This window comes from Leopardus geoffroyi, chromosome B1, assembly GCF_018350155.1.
Source record: "Leopardus geoffroyi isolate Oge1 chromosome B1, O.geoffroyi_Oge1_pat1.0, whole genome shotgun sequence".
Taxonomy (NCBI): domain Eukaryota; kingdom Metazoa; phylum Chordata; class Mammalia; order Carnivora; family Felidae; genus Leopardus; species Leopardus geoffroyi.
Window position 1 is genome coordinate 160,189,094 of NC_059327.1, and position 16,161 is coordinate 160,205,254.

The 16,161-nt window shown below is 39.4% G+C and overlaps 1 protein-coding gene across 6 annotated transcripts in view; it reads left to right on the forward strand.

Annotated features, from left to right (window-relative positions):
• The first annotated feature begins 6,833 nt into the window (after positions 1-6,833).
• AASDH (aminoadipate-semialdehyde dehydrogenase) overlaps positions 6,834-16,161 on the forward strand; it is a 43,971-nt gene continuing 34,643 nt past the window's right edge. The window contains exons 1-3 of one of the 6 annotated variants that reach the window (XM_045473967.1): positions 6,834-6,923; positions 11,009-11,281; positions 12,343-12,463. In XM_045473967.1, coding sequence (XP_045329923.1) covers positions 11,052-11,281; positions 12,343-12,463 — 351 coding nt within the window. In that variant the 5' untranslated portion in view covers positions 6,834-6,923; positions 11,009-11,051. Of the gene's footprint in view, positions 7,069-11,008; positions 11,282-12,342; positions 12,464-13,969; positions 14,012-16,161 lie in introns of those variants that run through there. The other 5 variants (XM_045473969.1, XM_045473966.1, XM_045473968.1 and 2 more) reach the window with 5 other exon arrangements.

The window sequence follows — 16,161 nt, forward strand, 5'->3', positions numbered from 1 at the left end:
TTTATTCAGTCCTAAAAAGGAATGAGCTGTCAGGCCATGAAAAGATATGGAACTTAAATGCATATTACCAAGTGAAAGAAGGCAGTCTGTCAAAGCTGTATACCGTGTGAGTCAAACTTTATGCCATTCTGGAAAAGGCAAAACTATGGCTCAGTTCATGATTGTGGGATCCAGGCCCACGTTGGACTCCATGCTAAGTGTGGGGCCTGCTTAGGGTTCTCTCTCTCCTCCCCCCCCCTTTTTTCCCCCCGCACCCCTCCATCCTTCCCTCCCTCTCCCTCTATCCCCTGCTTACGCTAGCAAGCACATTGTCTAAGATGGAAAAAAAACAATGAAGCCATCAGTGATTGCCAGGAGTTAGTGGGGAGGAAGGGATAAATCGAAGGAGCACAGAGAATTTTTAGTACCATGAAACCACTCTGTGTGATATTATAATGGTGAATATATCTCATTATATATTTGTTCAAACCCATAGAATGTACAACACCAGAATAAACCCTGATGTAAATTATAGACTTTGGGTGATAATGATGTGTCATTGTAGGCTTATCAGTTGAAACAAATGTACTGCTCTGCTTGGGGATGTTCATAATGGGGGAGGCTCTGCAATATGCAGAGCATATTGGAGGGCAGGGGGTTTGTGGGAACTCTGTCCTTCTCAATTTTGCTGTGAACCTAAGTTAACTGCTCTAAAATATTGCCTATTTTAAAATAAACATACTAAGTCCCACCTCTAAAAGACAAAAAATAAAATAATATATGCATATATGTTATTGTCTCTGAAAATCTTGCCCGAGGGCATCACCTGAATCTCATGCCTTCTTCGAGGTTCAGATAGAGCCTGGTCAACTCCTAAGGGAAATTGCCTTCTTGTTTCTTAACCAAGTCAAAATAAATATCCAAGCCTCTCAGAAAAAACTGCATGCTGCTTAGACATTTTAGACTAAGCTATAGTATGCAATGTAAGTTTGTGTGTGTGTGCACACGCGTGCATAAATTTTCTTCTTAAGTAGCTAGGAGTTCGGTGGCAGGAGCTGATGCTTTTAACCTTTTTGGAAGTTCTTGGGATCTACCATAACACTGAACTCCTTGCACTGCGACAAAATGGAAAAACACTGCACAAAGGAGGCCCACACAGGAGGGCCCTGTACTCTTCCTCAATCTCTGAATTTGCTTCACTGAAAATTACTTGTTTGACTTCACTATTGACATACTGATGGATATCTTCGATATGATGATTTTGTGTTAATTTGGCTAGGCTTTGGTGCCTAGGTGTTTGTTCAAACACCAGTCTGGATGTGGTGAAGGTATGTTTTAGATGTGATTAACATTTAAATCTGTAGACTTTGAGTAAACCAGATTACTCTCCATAATGTGAATGGCCCTCATCCAGTCAGTTGAAGGCCTTAAGAACAAAGATAGAAATTTCTTGTAGAGTTTTTGAAATTGCCGTAGACACCCTGCTAGAGTTGCCAGCCTGTTGGCCTGCTCTACAGATTTCTAATTTGTCATCTCTCCAATTGTGTGGGGCAGTTTATTAAAATATATCTATTGGGGCACCTGGGTGGTTCAGTTGGTTGAGCCTGTGACTCCAGCTCAGGTCATGATCTCACAGTTTGTGAGTTCAAGCCCCACGTCAGTTCCACACTGATAGTGCGGAGCCTGCTTGGGATTCTCTCTTTCTGCCCCTACCCCACTGTGTGCTCTCTCTCAAAAATAAACAAACTTTAAAAAAAACTAAAATACATGTATGTATCTCTGTCTCTGTTTTTCAAATGTGTATTTTTTATATATATTTTATATGGTGTGTGTGTGTGTATAAAATGTTGTTTCTGTTCCTTTACAGACTCCTTTATAGACTCCTTTTGCAAACAGCATGACCTCCCTCATCCATCCATTCTTTCCTAGCCACCTGACAAAACAAGCCTGAATGAACCCAACCACTAATTTTCTCCGCCTTCACCTTGGCAGCTGAGCACCGTTAAGAGTAAATCACTGTTCTCCCAGTTGTGATGCTACAAAGCAGACGTCTAACAGGGAGCTTATCTTTAGGGTAGTAGGACAACGTGATTTATAGTGTATATTTGGTCTTTGTCCTATTTCTAGCACAGATATCCTAAAGACCTTAGGATTTCCTAAGTGATAAGAGCAATTAAGTGTCTTTTTTGAAAATTCCAGTGTAGCGGTGCCCGGGTGGCTTAGTCGATTAGGCCTCCGACTTGGACGCAGGTCCTGATCTCGAGGTCCATGAGTTTGAGCCCTGCTTCAGGCCCAGTGCTGACAGCTCAGAGCTAGGAGCCTGCTTAAGATTCTCTTTCTCTCTCCTCTCTCTCTCTCCCCACCCTTCCCCCACTCATGTTCTGTCTCAACAATAAATAAACATCTAAAAAATTTTTTAATTCCAGTGTAGTTAATAGTGCTGTATTAGTTTCAGGTATACAATATAGTGATTCAGCAGTTCTGTGTAGTACTCAGTGCTCATCAAGATAAGTGTACTCTTAATCCTTTTCATCTATTTCACCCCCACCTACCCACCTCTCCTCAGGCAACCAGCTATTTTTTAAAGTTAAAAGTGTTTTTGGTTTGTCTCTAATAAAGGTGTCTTGGTATTCATAACAAACTCCTTTCAAACACACCTGATTTGATGTTAATGAGGTGACTTTCTGAACGTATCTCATAGGGGATAGTTGCCAGGGGAACTAAATACATGATTAGAGGGTTGACCATTCATTCCCATTGCCCTGACTCTCAGGGAGAGGAGGAGGCTACAGGTTAAATCAATAGGTAATGGCCAATGATTTAATCAATTATGCCTTCATAATTAAGCCTTTACAAAAACCCAGAAGGACGAGGTTTGGAGAGCTTCATTCTTGGCGACATGGAGATGAGGTGAGTGGTATGCCTGGAGAACATGATAGCTCCTTGCTCCCTTCCACGTACCTTGTCCTCTGCATTTCTTCCAGCTGGATGTTCTGAGTTAATTGTGTGGCGGATGGAAACCCCACACATTGAAGATAGGGTCAAGGATAGTCAAAATCGCTTTTGAAATTATTATTTTTTAAAGAAATGACATTGACAACTGAGATAAGTGGGGGATTAGGTGAAGAGATGTGAAATTAGAATGTAGCAACAAATGTGCAAAGGATCAGCAAGGTTCTAGGGTAGGCATTTGATATAGTGGACAGGAGAAGAGTAAAAAGGTAGTTGGGGAAACAGGTGTCTAAGACATGAAACTTGGGGCAGCTGGATGGCTCAGTCGTTAAGCATCTGACTCTTGATATCAGTGTTGTGACTTAAAGCCCCATGCTGGGCTCTGTGTTGGGCGTGAGACCTACTTAAAAACAAAAAACAACAAAAAAAATCCTGAAACTCTGTTTTCAAGGTACTTAACTAGTATAAGAAGTCAAACTTAGAAATAATGTAGTTGGGGTGTGTGAATGGCTTAGCTCAGTTAAGCATCAAAGTTTTGATCTCAGCTCGAGTCGATCTCAGGGTTGTGAGTTTAAACACTGCATTGGGTTCCATGGGCATGGAGCCTACTTAATGCAGCTGTTGCTAGCTTCTGTGAGAAATATAAGACCCCATTTGGGAAGGATCCAAAGGCTTTTACCCTAGGGAAAAGCTAATATGCTAGCCTGTTACAGTTTTGTTTTGTGGCAGCAGACATGAGATTCCTGGGTCAAAGAGAAATTTATTATTCAAGGCAAAAGCAGTAGCCAGAGCTTCATTTATCAGTTCCCCCTGCCTCCCAAGTCCCACTGGGGTGATGGAGTCAGACAGAGATGGATGTCTGCACACGCAGTAGGTTGTGTTACAGGAAAGAGTACTAAGTTTGGGAGATTCGCTTTTATAGGAAATGGAAGCAAGCCTGCTCTTTGGGAAAGCATTACCTCAGCTCTGAAGATCCGTCACCCCAAACAACCCTGAAAAATGACCTGGATAAAAAGCAATCAATACCTTGTATTTTTGGCATGCCCAGCAAGAATTTGCAAGGACATTCAGGCCCATGGCAGAGTGTTCCTCCCAACAGTATGCTGGGTTCATGGGATGGTGGGGGAGGATAGGTAAATTCCAATACAAGGCTTGAAGAAAGGCATCAAGAAGGTGATGTTTAAGCTGTGTTTTCTTAAGAGGGGTAAATGTGCATCAAACAGGCACAGGGAGAGGAAAGGGTATTTCAGCCTGAGACCTAGCCAAAACACAGGTGTGGAAATTTGATAAGGGCTTGGTATATTCAGAAGATTTACTAGGGTCTCATCATAGCTGGAGCTTACAGGACCAGGTATGAGGAAGGGGGTGGGGGGAGCAGTGGCCCACTGACAGGGCTAGAAAGAGAACCATCTTGTTTACCTTGGTAGAGTCTGTCCTGCAGGCAATGAGGGACCACTGAAGGGGGTCTTAAGCAGGAGAATGTTATGGTTAATCTGGTTTATATTTTAGAATGGTCACTTTAGATTACCAGCTAAAAATGGTGTCTTGAACACCGCCTTCTGCGTTTGCTTCCTCTTAAGCCCCTTTGAAAATGATATTAAAGGGATTTAAGAGTCCTAAACTCTTAAGGATTAGAGGAAAAGATAAAATTCTGGAATCAAAAGCAAATGGTTCAGCTGATTTGGAAAAGTTAAATTTATATATATTTTGAGAGAGAGAGTGCATGTGGGTTGGGGTGGAGAAAGCATCCCAAACAGGCTCCGAGCTGTCAGCATGGAGCCCTACATGGGGCTCTATCCCATAAACTGTGAGATCATGACCTGAGCCAAAATCAAGATCGGACATGTAACCAAAGGAACCACCCAGGAGCCCCTGGAAAAAGCTAAATTCTAAATCAGAGAACAAAGGTAATAAACAGTCCTATTTATATCACAGAACCCCTTAAAAACCTGAGAAGTTGGCTTATGGAAAAAGGGCTGACAAGGGTAACTAAAAGGATTGGAAGGTCATTTAGGGATGAGTTATATCCTTATGCCACTACTCATCACCCCTGCAGCTTAATTCTGAAGTCTTTTATTCAAGAAAGAGTAAAACAATATTTTTGTGTTAGAGGATACCAGGCACCTGAAACAATTAAGTAAAAAAATTTATACTCAATTCTGAGACACATCCCTCCACCCCCACATACACCACAGCCCTTCTCTCAACTTGATTTTCAACGAACTTGTCCCACAGACTCTGTTTCCAATTGCTTTTAAATGTCCCACTTTTAAATATGTGCAGATAAGTCACAATTACCAGACACCCCAGGAAGCCTCTAACATGAAAGATAGGGTCTGAGGTCAACTAAAGAAGAAAAAAGCATATCCTACAGGGGGAAAAACAAAAAAAGCCAAATTTAATATCAGAGTTGAAAGATGATAATGAATAAAACCGACATCACTCTAGCAGCAATTCAGAGTTGGAGCCAAGAAAGACTGGAAAAGCTTTAGGGAAAAGCTGACCAAGAAGACCTGAACTAAGGTAGCAGTATTGGAAATGAAGGTAAGAACAATTTTTAAATGCAGATTGTAGGTCCCTCTGTAGAAAACTAATTCAGAACCTCTGGGGATAGAGGTCCAGGAATCTGTAATGTTTGACATCACCACAGCAGCTAGACTTTGAGATTAGGGACTGGAGACATAGGGTCTAATTGGGTATGGGGGGGGGGGAGGGCTGTCTAGATTTCTTTACTGGCTGGGTGGATGATGGTGTCATTCTCAAATACAGAAACAAGTTTGGGAATACCCCCTTCCTCCTAAAAAAAAAAAAAAAAAAAGATGATAGTTTGAGTAGGCTGTGGTACGTCTGGGTGAAAGTATCAATGAGCAGGTGGAGCTATCCCTTGCTTGGATTACTGCTAGTTTCTTACCACTGACCCTTAAGGACACAGGGTGTCCCATGATTTTTCATATATGGTTGTCCATGCTGGGCTGTTTTCTCAGTCCTTCAGCACACACACACCCCAAAACAACAACAAACTCCGCTATTGCAGAGAGTAGCTTAAAAATAGCATTCTTGCCTTTGACACTTGTAATAATTTATGTCTCCAACGATAACTTGGAAACCAATTATTATTTAGGCGTGTAGCTTTGGTCACTCTCTCCCACTCAGACCTGTTTTATTTATTGCTCCTATTAGTGAAAAAATTTTTTAGTCATCGTTTAAAACCTGTCTCTTCCAATTATGTCTGTCTCAGCCTAATTATGACAGGGATCTCCTTTGCAGGCTTCGTTGCAGGAGTCACAATCTTCCCAAACGCTACCGCAGATTTCCAGACAATATAGAATGGATTAAGTCTTTTCTTTTTTTCTTTTCTTTTTAATTTAACGTTTGTTTATTTTTGAGAGAGACAGAGTGTGAGCAGGGGAGGGGCAGCCAGAGAGGGAGACACAGAATCCAAAGCAGGCTCCAGGCTCTGTGTTGTCAGCACAGAGCCCCACGAGGGGCTCAAACTCACAAGCCGTGAGATCATGACCTAAACCGAAGTCGGACACCTAACCTACTGAGCCACCCAGGCGGATTAAGTCCACTTTCTATTGCACTTCACAACTATTTCATCTTCCTTTACATCAACCCTAGGCAATATCTTTCTCTCCACTTTGTGGAAAAGAAGATACCGTCTCTGAATTAAAGTACTTTGCCCGAGTTTCTTGGTATAGCTCCATACTGGTCAACTCCAACGTCTTTGAAAATCTTGCCCAAAACCCAGCGCGACCAAAACAGGTGCCTGAGCTGACAGCATTAGGCAAAAAGGCTGCCAGCTCTACTCCCAGGTTGGCTCAGCCCTCTCGGGAGGGGGCGGGGCAGTGAGACACTCCTGCTCCGGGTAGCTCCAGCTGACGTCATTGCAACAGCGACGCAGAAGATTTACGCGACAGCCTGCGCCTCTTAGATCCCAGCGGTCATTGCGGCCAGCAGGCTTTACGGCTTGGGTGTGGCTGCTCTTTCACGTATGTGTGGTGAGGTCTCCCATTCAGCTTGTTGGGGGGTCAGGTTGCACTCAGACCTCTGCCCCAACCCTCAGGCCAGGCCTTCAAAGTGAGTCTCGCAGGAGGTGGTGTCCAGCGGGGACTTGTGTGGGAGAAGTGAAGTAAGGTGAGGCCTGGCGCTGCCTGTGCACAGATTGTTGAACTTCAGGGCCACTGCTTTGCTTCGGATGTGAGTCAGTGGCATCTGGCAGGTTGATGTGCAGACTAAAGTGACCTGTGTGATCTCTTCCTGAGTTGCCCAGTCTCGGACCCTCTGCCCCTTTTTTAGGAGAAAATAAGTGTGCCCCACCTCCTTACTAGGTTTGGAAGCTATAAAGTACATTGTTATTCAATGTAGTTGTGTAATGGAAATTAAGAAGCCCGTGGATGGGGAGGGGGGGAAGTTTCTAGATTATTTAACTGTCTTTAAGATAACTAATAACCTAGAGAGAGACCTCTGGAGCACGACAGTTTGTTGACAGTCTTAAGACCTTTGAAGACTAAATAGCAGCATCTACTGCTGTAAATGAAATAGGGAATATCTTTAACTTCATGGTTCCATTACATGTGAATCTGCTAAACTTACTTGTTTCTCCCCCCCCCCCCCCACCCACTCTCATAAGGGCTCAGAAATGTTTGGGTGTATAAAAGTATATAGTGTTCTTATATTTATTTGTTCATTCATGTATTTTTTATTTTTTTAAAAAAAATGTTTATTCTTTGAGAGAAAGAGCAAACAGGGGAGGGGCAGAGAGAAAGGGAGACAGAATCCCAAGACCCTGGCTGTCAGCTCAGAGCTCAGTATGGGGCTCAGACTCATCAACCCAACCGGGAGATCATGACCTGAGCCAAAACCAGAACTAGGATGCTCAGTGAGCCACCCAGATACCCCTCTTTTTTTTTTTTTTTTTTTTTAAGTATAGTATTCTTTATTGGAGAGGATATTTATTTTATGATTCAGTTAATGAAAATGAAAACCTTGGAGAGTAGATTTTGCCTTAAGTGTTAGCAACCCCTGGAAACTGACAGTTAAAAGTAGACAAACCTATTAATTGTATAGAGAGGTGTGGTAGCCTTGTAATTTGTCATAAAAATGGTGCATCTTCAGTTACCTTTATAATCTTGCCCCTTAACTTTGAAGTCAAGTATTTTGGAGTATAAAAATTAATCAGAATGTCCTCATGGAAAATTAAGTGCTATAATTGCTTTTGCATTAAAAAATGCAATTTTGGGGACACCTGGGTGGCTCAGGTGGTTAAGCATCTGACTTCGCCTTAGGTCATGATCTCACAGTTCATGAATTCAAGCCCCGCATCGGGCTTTATGCTGACAGGTCAGAACCTGTTTCAGATTCTGTGTTTCCTTCTCTCTCTGGCCCTCTCCCTCCCTCCCTCCCTCCCTCCCTCTCTCTCTCTCTCTCTCGCTCTCTCTCAAAAAAATAAACATTAGAAAAACGCAATTTTTTGGCACATACACATAAGATTTTTATGAAAATGCCTTAGTATAATATAGGCAATTTGTTATTCATAGTGGGAGAGAGTAGCAGAAGGTATCCTTCTGTACTGACTATACCTTGTCAGGGATAAACTCATTTGGCATGATTAATGGATAGTATGGACAGTCATCTTTATATAATGATAATTTGTGTGTATGAGGAAGAGCTTAAAATTTTAATCTTGTATATTACAAAAGAAAATATTTATAGAAATGCTTACTAAAAATACTGTAAATACCAAAGATCTTCTATTTTTAAACTTTATATTTAGAAATCATAGCATTTTCAAACCTTATGGGTCTCAATAGTTATTGGTTCATTTTGCTCTTTTTTGTTCTCTAATTCATATCAATTAAATGACATGGGTGAAAGTTAATTTATTTTTTATTTCTTTAAAAAAATTTTTTTATGTTTATTTACTTTTTGAGAGAAAGAGACACAGAGTCGTGAGCAGGGGAGGGACAGAGAGAGAGGGAGACACAGAATCTGAAGCAGTCTCCAGACTCTGAGCTGTCAGCACAGAACCCGATGCAGGGCTTGAACTCACAGACTGAGAGATCATGACCTGAGCTGAAGTCGGACACTTAACAAACTGAGCCACCCAGGCACCCCTTATTTTTTATTTCTTTTTTTACTAAAAAATTTTTTTTAACATTTATTTTGTAGAGAAAGAGAGCGTGAGCAAGAGAGGGGCAAAGAGAGGGAGACACAGAATTGGAAACAGGCTCCAGGCTTTGAGCTGTCAGCACAGAGCCCAACGTGGTGCTTGAACCCACGAGTGTTAAGATCATGACCTGAACTAAATTCGGCCGCCTAACTGACTGAGCCCCCCCAAGAGCTCCTTTATTTTTTTAATTAAAAAAACTTTATGTTTGTTTGTTTGTTTGTTTGTTTGTTTATTTATTTATTTTGGAGAGAGAATAACAGAGTGCAAGTCGGGGAGGGACAGAGAAAGAGGGAGACACAGGATCTGAAGCAGGTTCCAGGCTCTGAGTTGCCAGCACAGAGCCCAACATGGGGCTCAAACTCACGAACCAGGAAATCATAACCTGAGATGTAGTCAGATGCTTAATTGACAGAGCCACCCAGGCTCCTCTATTTTTATTTCTTTAAAGTTTATTTTAAGAGGGAGAGAATCCCAAGCAACCACATTGTCAGTAGAGAGCCCTACAAGGGGCTCAGTCCCATGAACTGTGAGATCATGACCTGAGCTGGAATCAAGAGTCAGATGCTTTACTAATTGAGCCACTCAGACAACCTGGTTAATTTTATTTTGAACTAGTAATGAAATCAGTTCAAATAAATATGAACAAATAAACTTGAATAATTAAAATAGGCTACTGGGTAAATCTCATTTGCTTTTGAAATATGGAAAAGAGTTCACAGAAGAGAAAAAAATCACCTTGCCTTTCAAGGAAATACTAGTAATTGTTTCTTTTAAATCAGTGATCTCTAAAGGGTTTTTTTGTTTGTTGGTTTGGTTTGGTTTGTTTTGATGAATTACTATTTCTACTCTGGGGTGCCTGCGTGGCTCAGTCAGTTAAGCATCCAACTTTGGCTCAGGTCATGATCTCCAGTTCATGAGTTTCAACCCCACATCAGACTCTCTGCTGTTAGCACAGAGCCTGCTTTAGATCCTCTGTCCTCCTCTTTCTCTGCCCCTCCCCTGCTCGTGCATGTGTGTGTGCGCGTGGGTTCTCTTGCTCCCTCTCAAAAATAAACATTAAAAAAAAAACAAAACTAGAGGATAAAGAGCTTATTCAACAATTACAAAAGGGACTTGATGTGACCTCTGAAGTCTCAAATAATATCATAGTTTATATACAGTGGACTAAAATTGGATCGATTTAGATAGATTTTCCTTTTTTCTATCAAAGGTTGACTTTGCTTTCACCTAAGCTCAGTTTCTAAAAGTATAGTTTATTTGTATTAATCTCTTCAAAGACATTTTGCAGGATTTTAACTACTTTATCTTAATCTGGGATGGAAACCAAAGAAAAAAGAAAAGAAAATTAAGCATGTAGTGCTTTAAATTGTTTTTTTTTTTTTTTCCCCTTAATGTTTATTCTTGAGAGAGAGAGACTGAGCATTAATGGGGGAAGGGCAGAGAGAGAGGGAGAGACAGAATCCAAAACAGGCTCCAGCTCTGATCTGTCAGCACAGAGTCCAGCACGGGGCTTGAACCCATGAACCGTGAGATTATGACCTGAGCCGAAGTTGGACACTTAACTGAGCCACCCAGACACCCCTAAAGTGGGTTTTATTGGTTAATTTTTTATATGCATTTTTTACATTGTGGTAAGTTGAGAGAGAATTCTACATTTCTACCTGTTTCATTCTCATCTGTGTATACCACTCCTCTCCCAAATTTTCTTCCAGTGTTAGGTTGATAGTATCAGATTAATTTTCAACTCCTTGTTCTCAACATAGATACTTCCTAAATTCAGAGATTAATTATGTTTTTGATATAGTTGTTTTTGTGAGGAATGATTTGTATTGAAGTTTCTCTCTCCCTTTTTCACCCTGCCATGTTTCCTAAAACTCCCTATCCCCATAATATTTCTGTATATAGGTGGAGTTCTCTGCTACCAATGAGGCTTCAATAAACCAGTGAAATGACTCTTCAGGAATTGGTACATCGGGCTGCCTCCATTTATTCAGATAAAATAGCTGTATGTTTTGATGAGTGTAACAACCAGCCTCCAGTTTATTACACCTATAAGTCTGTGGTTCATGCTGCTTCAGAATTATCAAATTTTCTACTATTACACTGTGACTTTCAAGGAATTCGGGAAGTTGGTCTCTACTGCCATCCTGGTATTAACTTACCCTCTTGGATTTTAGGGTAATTATTTTAATACTGAATTTTTAGTTTTCTAACCTAACTTATAATTCTTTAATACATAGAATGTTGTATGTTACATAAAAATACAATAGTATACAGAATAGTGTTGCTTGGTCAATTTTAGAGAGGCTAAAGAAGTTCGTATTTCCCAACAATTATTTTTAATCATTTAATTGATCTGAGTTTATTTAGGAGACAAGAAATTTTCATTAATAGAATATTTAAGTATCTCCAAAATATAAGGGCTTCATTTGTCTACCAAAAGAAAATGGTCATAAATTTGTTATATCAAAGCAAACAAGTATTTCAGAAATAACATGACTATTTTTTCTCCTGAGACTGAAGTTTAGGTACTCAAAGTATTCAGTAAATGAATGAATAAGTGAAGTTTTGGATGTTGGTTCATAAAAAAATGAGCTATGGACTGAGGACACTAATTATTATTTGCAAAATGTTCATCATTAAGTTGTTATAGAATATTATCCTTATATAGTGATTTCTGTACTAGGGTTCTACAGTAAATAAAAGCTATTAAAGAAGTAGAAAAGTTGATGTTCATCCCATAATATGTGTGTTAGTAGATTAATGTATAAATGTAAAGCTAAAAAAGTTAAAATTTGGCTTCCATTCAATCATTGAAAAAATTTTATTGAAAATTTACTATGTGCAAAAACCCATTGTCCCCAAAGTATACCTGAAAGTACTTTTTTTAGATTTTATTTTTAAGTAATCTCTACACCCAGTTTGGGGTTTGATTTCCCACAACCCCAGTATCAAGAGTCTTGTGCTCTACTGACTGAGCCAGACCAGCACCCTTACCTCAGAGTACTTTTAGTTAAAACAACTAACTGATTTTGGATCTTAAAGTGATAAAAATTTAATGGTGGATATTCTGCCTTAAAAACAAAATAGAAATAACTATAAGCAACAATGTGTCAACAAAAACATTGGCATTTCTGATATAGTCGTTGGTAAAGTACATAGGGAAATAGAAATACTTAAAGATGATTTTCAACAGATCTTCTATGCTGAAGAAATGCTATTCTGTACTCTTTATTTAGAATTCTCCAAGTCCCTGCTGCTTATGCTCCTATTGATCCAGATGCACCACCAGCGTTGTCAACTCATTTTATGAAAAAATGTAATCTAAGTTATATTCTTGTTGAAAAACAGCAAATTAATGTAAGTGTGTGTATTTAAATTTTTGTGTGTGTGTTTATCTTTCAATTGAAGGGTGTGTGTGTACATTTCTACGTTTCCTAAATGTAGACATTTGGGTTGGATAATTGTTGTGAGGAGTATCCTGTACATTATAGGTTATTTGAACAGCCTCCCTGGTTTCCACCCACTAAATGCCAGTAGCACTGCCTCGACCCCACCCCATCCCAGTTGTGACAATGAAAATTGTCTCCAGAAATGGCCAGATGTCTCCTGGAGGTACAATTCACCTCCTACACTCTATTGAGAAACACTGCCCTATAGCATGAAGGCTATATGCCCTAGACATATAATTACTGTGCATTATTTTGAATTTCCTTTCTCTTTCCAAAGTTGTTTCTAGGAAAATTTTATAATAATGGAAACCTTTTTTAAAATTTTATTTATTTTTGAGAGGGAGAGGGAAGCAGGTACAGAGGGAGGGAGAGAGAGAATCCCAAGCAGGCCTTGAGCTGTCAGCGCAGACCCCAACATGGGGCTTGAACTCACAAACTGAGATTATGACCTGAGCCAAAATCAAGAGTTGGATGCTCAACTGACTGAGTCACCCAGGTGCCCCAAAACCATATCTTTGTATATTTGTAGCAATTTGTAGTGATCAACAACATTAAAGAACTATAACCAGGCTTAGACTTTGAAAAAGAGATTGGCACTTAGTTTTCCAGAGAGATCTAGTCTATTTATTTTTTTAAAATGCCCATTTATTTTGAGAACACAAGCCGGGGAGGGGCAGAGAGAGGGAGAGAGAGAATCCCAAGCAGGCTCTATGCAGCCAGCACAGAGGTTGACATGGGGCTTGATCTCACAATCAAGTGAGATCATGACCTGAGCCGAAATCAAGAGTTGGACGCTTAGCCAACAGAGCCAGTCAGTCACTTCCGAAATTTATTTTTTAATTTTTAAGTGACTGCCAACCAAATATCTAGCCAAGAGACATTGCTTTATGGGCAAGAGTTGGTTATTACATGTTCAGGAAGATCCAACCCATGTTTCATTATTTCTTCATAAAATATTGTTTTACCAAAGAGGAGAAAAGAACATTATAGAACATATATTCAGTTTAGCCTGTTTTTACCCATTTCCTAGCTGAACCAATTTGTATTTGAGGATAACTTAAATGTGTTCCACTTATGTATCTATATGTCTGTGCATCTCTGAATATATAATGAAAAATATCAAAAGCTTGAGATGCATGGAGGAATTCCTAGAGAATCACGAGTATTAGAATAAAGACTCTAGAAGGAGACAACTAAAGTATAATTGGTGAATATTTTCTAAATAAACATTAATGTGTAGTCAAAAGTTTTCTCAGATTGGTTATTTGTTTGTTTGCTTTTTTAATGTTTATTTTTGTGAGAACACCAGAAAGCTGGAGAGGGGCAAAGAGGGGGACAGAAGATCCAAAGCAGGCTCCATGCTGATAGCAGAGAGCCCACTGTGGGGCTTGAACTCATGAACCGCGAGGTTATGACCTGAGCTAAAGTTGGACACTTAACCAACTGAGCCACCCAGGTGACCCTGGTTATTTCTTTGTTGATGTAATAAACAAAGCTAAAATGGGAATGTGGCATTCGTTTTTCTTGACAGCCTTGGTGAAGGTTTTATAAAAGAGGTGGTTGAATTTGAGAATTGTCAGTATTGCGTGTTCTTTATAACTGCTTATATAAAGAGTTGGGCATATAGAAAACACCATAGGAAGTCCCTTGCTTCCCGTTCCATTACTTTGATGATGGTATAAGTGTTCCTCCTTGACACATGAGCAATCAGGATGTACTTACTGAACCCAGCATCCACTAGAATAGTAGTTCTCAGTTGGAGATCATTTTGCCTCCCAGGAGACATTTGGCAATGTCCACAGTTATTTTTTATTATGCTGACAGTGCGGTGCTCCTGGCATCTAGTGGGTAGAGGCCATAGATGCTGCTAAAAATCCTATAAAGCACAAGATCACCTACAAAGATTTATCTGGTGCAAAATGTCAGTAGTGTTGAGACTGAGAAACCATACACTAAAGACAAGTTTTTTGGGAGGGCATCAGTATGTGAAAGAAGCCCAAGACCTGATTCCAGCTGCTTAAACGTATAGTTGACCTTTGGACAACATGGTTTGAACTGCGAAGGTCCACTTACATGCGATGGTTTTTTTTTTTGTTTTGTTTTGTTTGTTTTTTTTTAATACAGTACAGTACACCATTGTAAATGTATTTTCTCATGATTTTCTTTTTTAGCATTGATACAATACATTTTAATATAGTCCATATTCAGATTTCCATATTTGCCTCCAAAAAATCCTTTTAGCTTTTTCGGGGGAGGGGTACAAAATCCAGTCAAATATCATATAATACATCCCTTTCTCACACCTCCTTAGTATCCTTTCATCTAGAACAGCTCTCCTACCTTTTTCAAAAATATTTCACATCTTTCAGAAATCAGTTATTGAGGTATAATGTACATAGAGTAAAAATCACCTAGTTTATGTGTACATTTTAATGAGTTTTGGCAAATATAAACAGTTATGAAAACACCTCTTAAATCATGATATAAATGTTTTCCTTATTTCAAAATCCTTGTGCCCCTTTTCAGTCAGTCCCAAGTACATTTTTTACATTTCCTCTTTTTTGAAACTATTTTAAAGGCTTTTGTGATGCCATGGCTGGTCTAGTTTTTCTCCCAGATCTCCTCAGTCACTTTAGTCAGCTTCTCTTCCTCTGTGAGGACAGGAAACTTGTTTGTAACAGTTTGTCACTTAGGATCATATCCTCAACACCTAGAACAATACCTGGTGTAGGAAACACTGCGAAGTGAGGCACTTTGAACTATGCTCATTTATGTAATGCTCAGCTTCCAGCCAAATATTACCTTCATTTTCTAAATGACAATAAAGCTCAACAAAGTATAATTGGTACCATTTACAAAACCACTATATAACAAAGCCAGGATTTAAATACATTGGGTAAAATATGTTCTGATTAATTATATTTCAGTATTAAAAATTGTTTTTAATGTGCATAGAGTTGATACAAAATGTTACATTGGTTTCAGGTGTGCAACATCGTGATTGAGCATCTCTATACATTATGCTAAGGTCGCTACAAGTGTAGCTACCAACTCACTGTACAGTGTGATTATGGTATCACCGACTATATTCCCTATGCTGTACCTTTTATTCCCTATTATTTCAGTATTATAGACAGATGTGTGAATATTGAAAATAATTGTGATTACAGAATTTAAGATTTTTAGAGCCCTTTATTCTTATGGTATAAGGTTATGCACATTCACTAAGAGCTGTATAATGTAATACTTATGTAACATTTTGAATTTGAAAAGCACTTGTTGAACTGCAGAATAAGTAAGGCAAATGTTATTTGGTCATTACTTTGTAGTCACTTGAGAGATTTTATGAGTTTAATTCTTTTTTTTAATTGAAGTATAGTTGGCATCCAATGTTAGTTTCAAGTGTACAATGTAGTGGTTCAAGTTTATATGTTATCTTCATTGTAAGTGTAGCTACGATCTGTTGCCATATAATGGTATTACAATGTTATTGACTATATTCCCTATGCTGTACCTTTTATCCCCATAACTTATTCCATAACTGGAAGCCTGTATCTCCTTTTCACCCATTTTCACCCACCCTTCTCCCCCTATGGCAACCACATT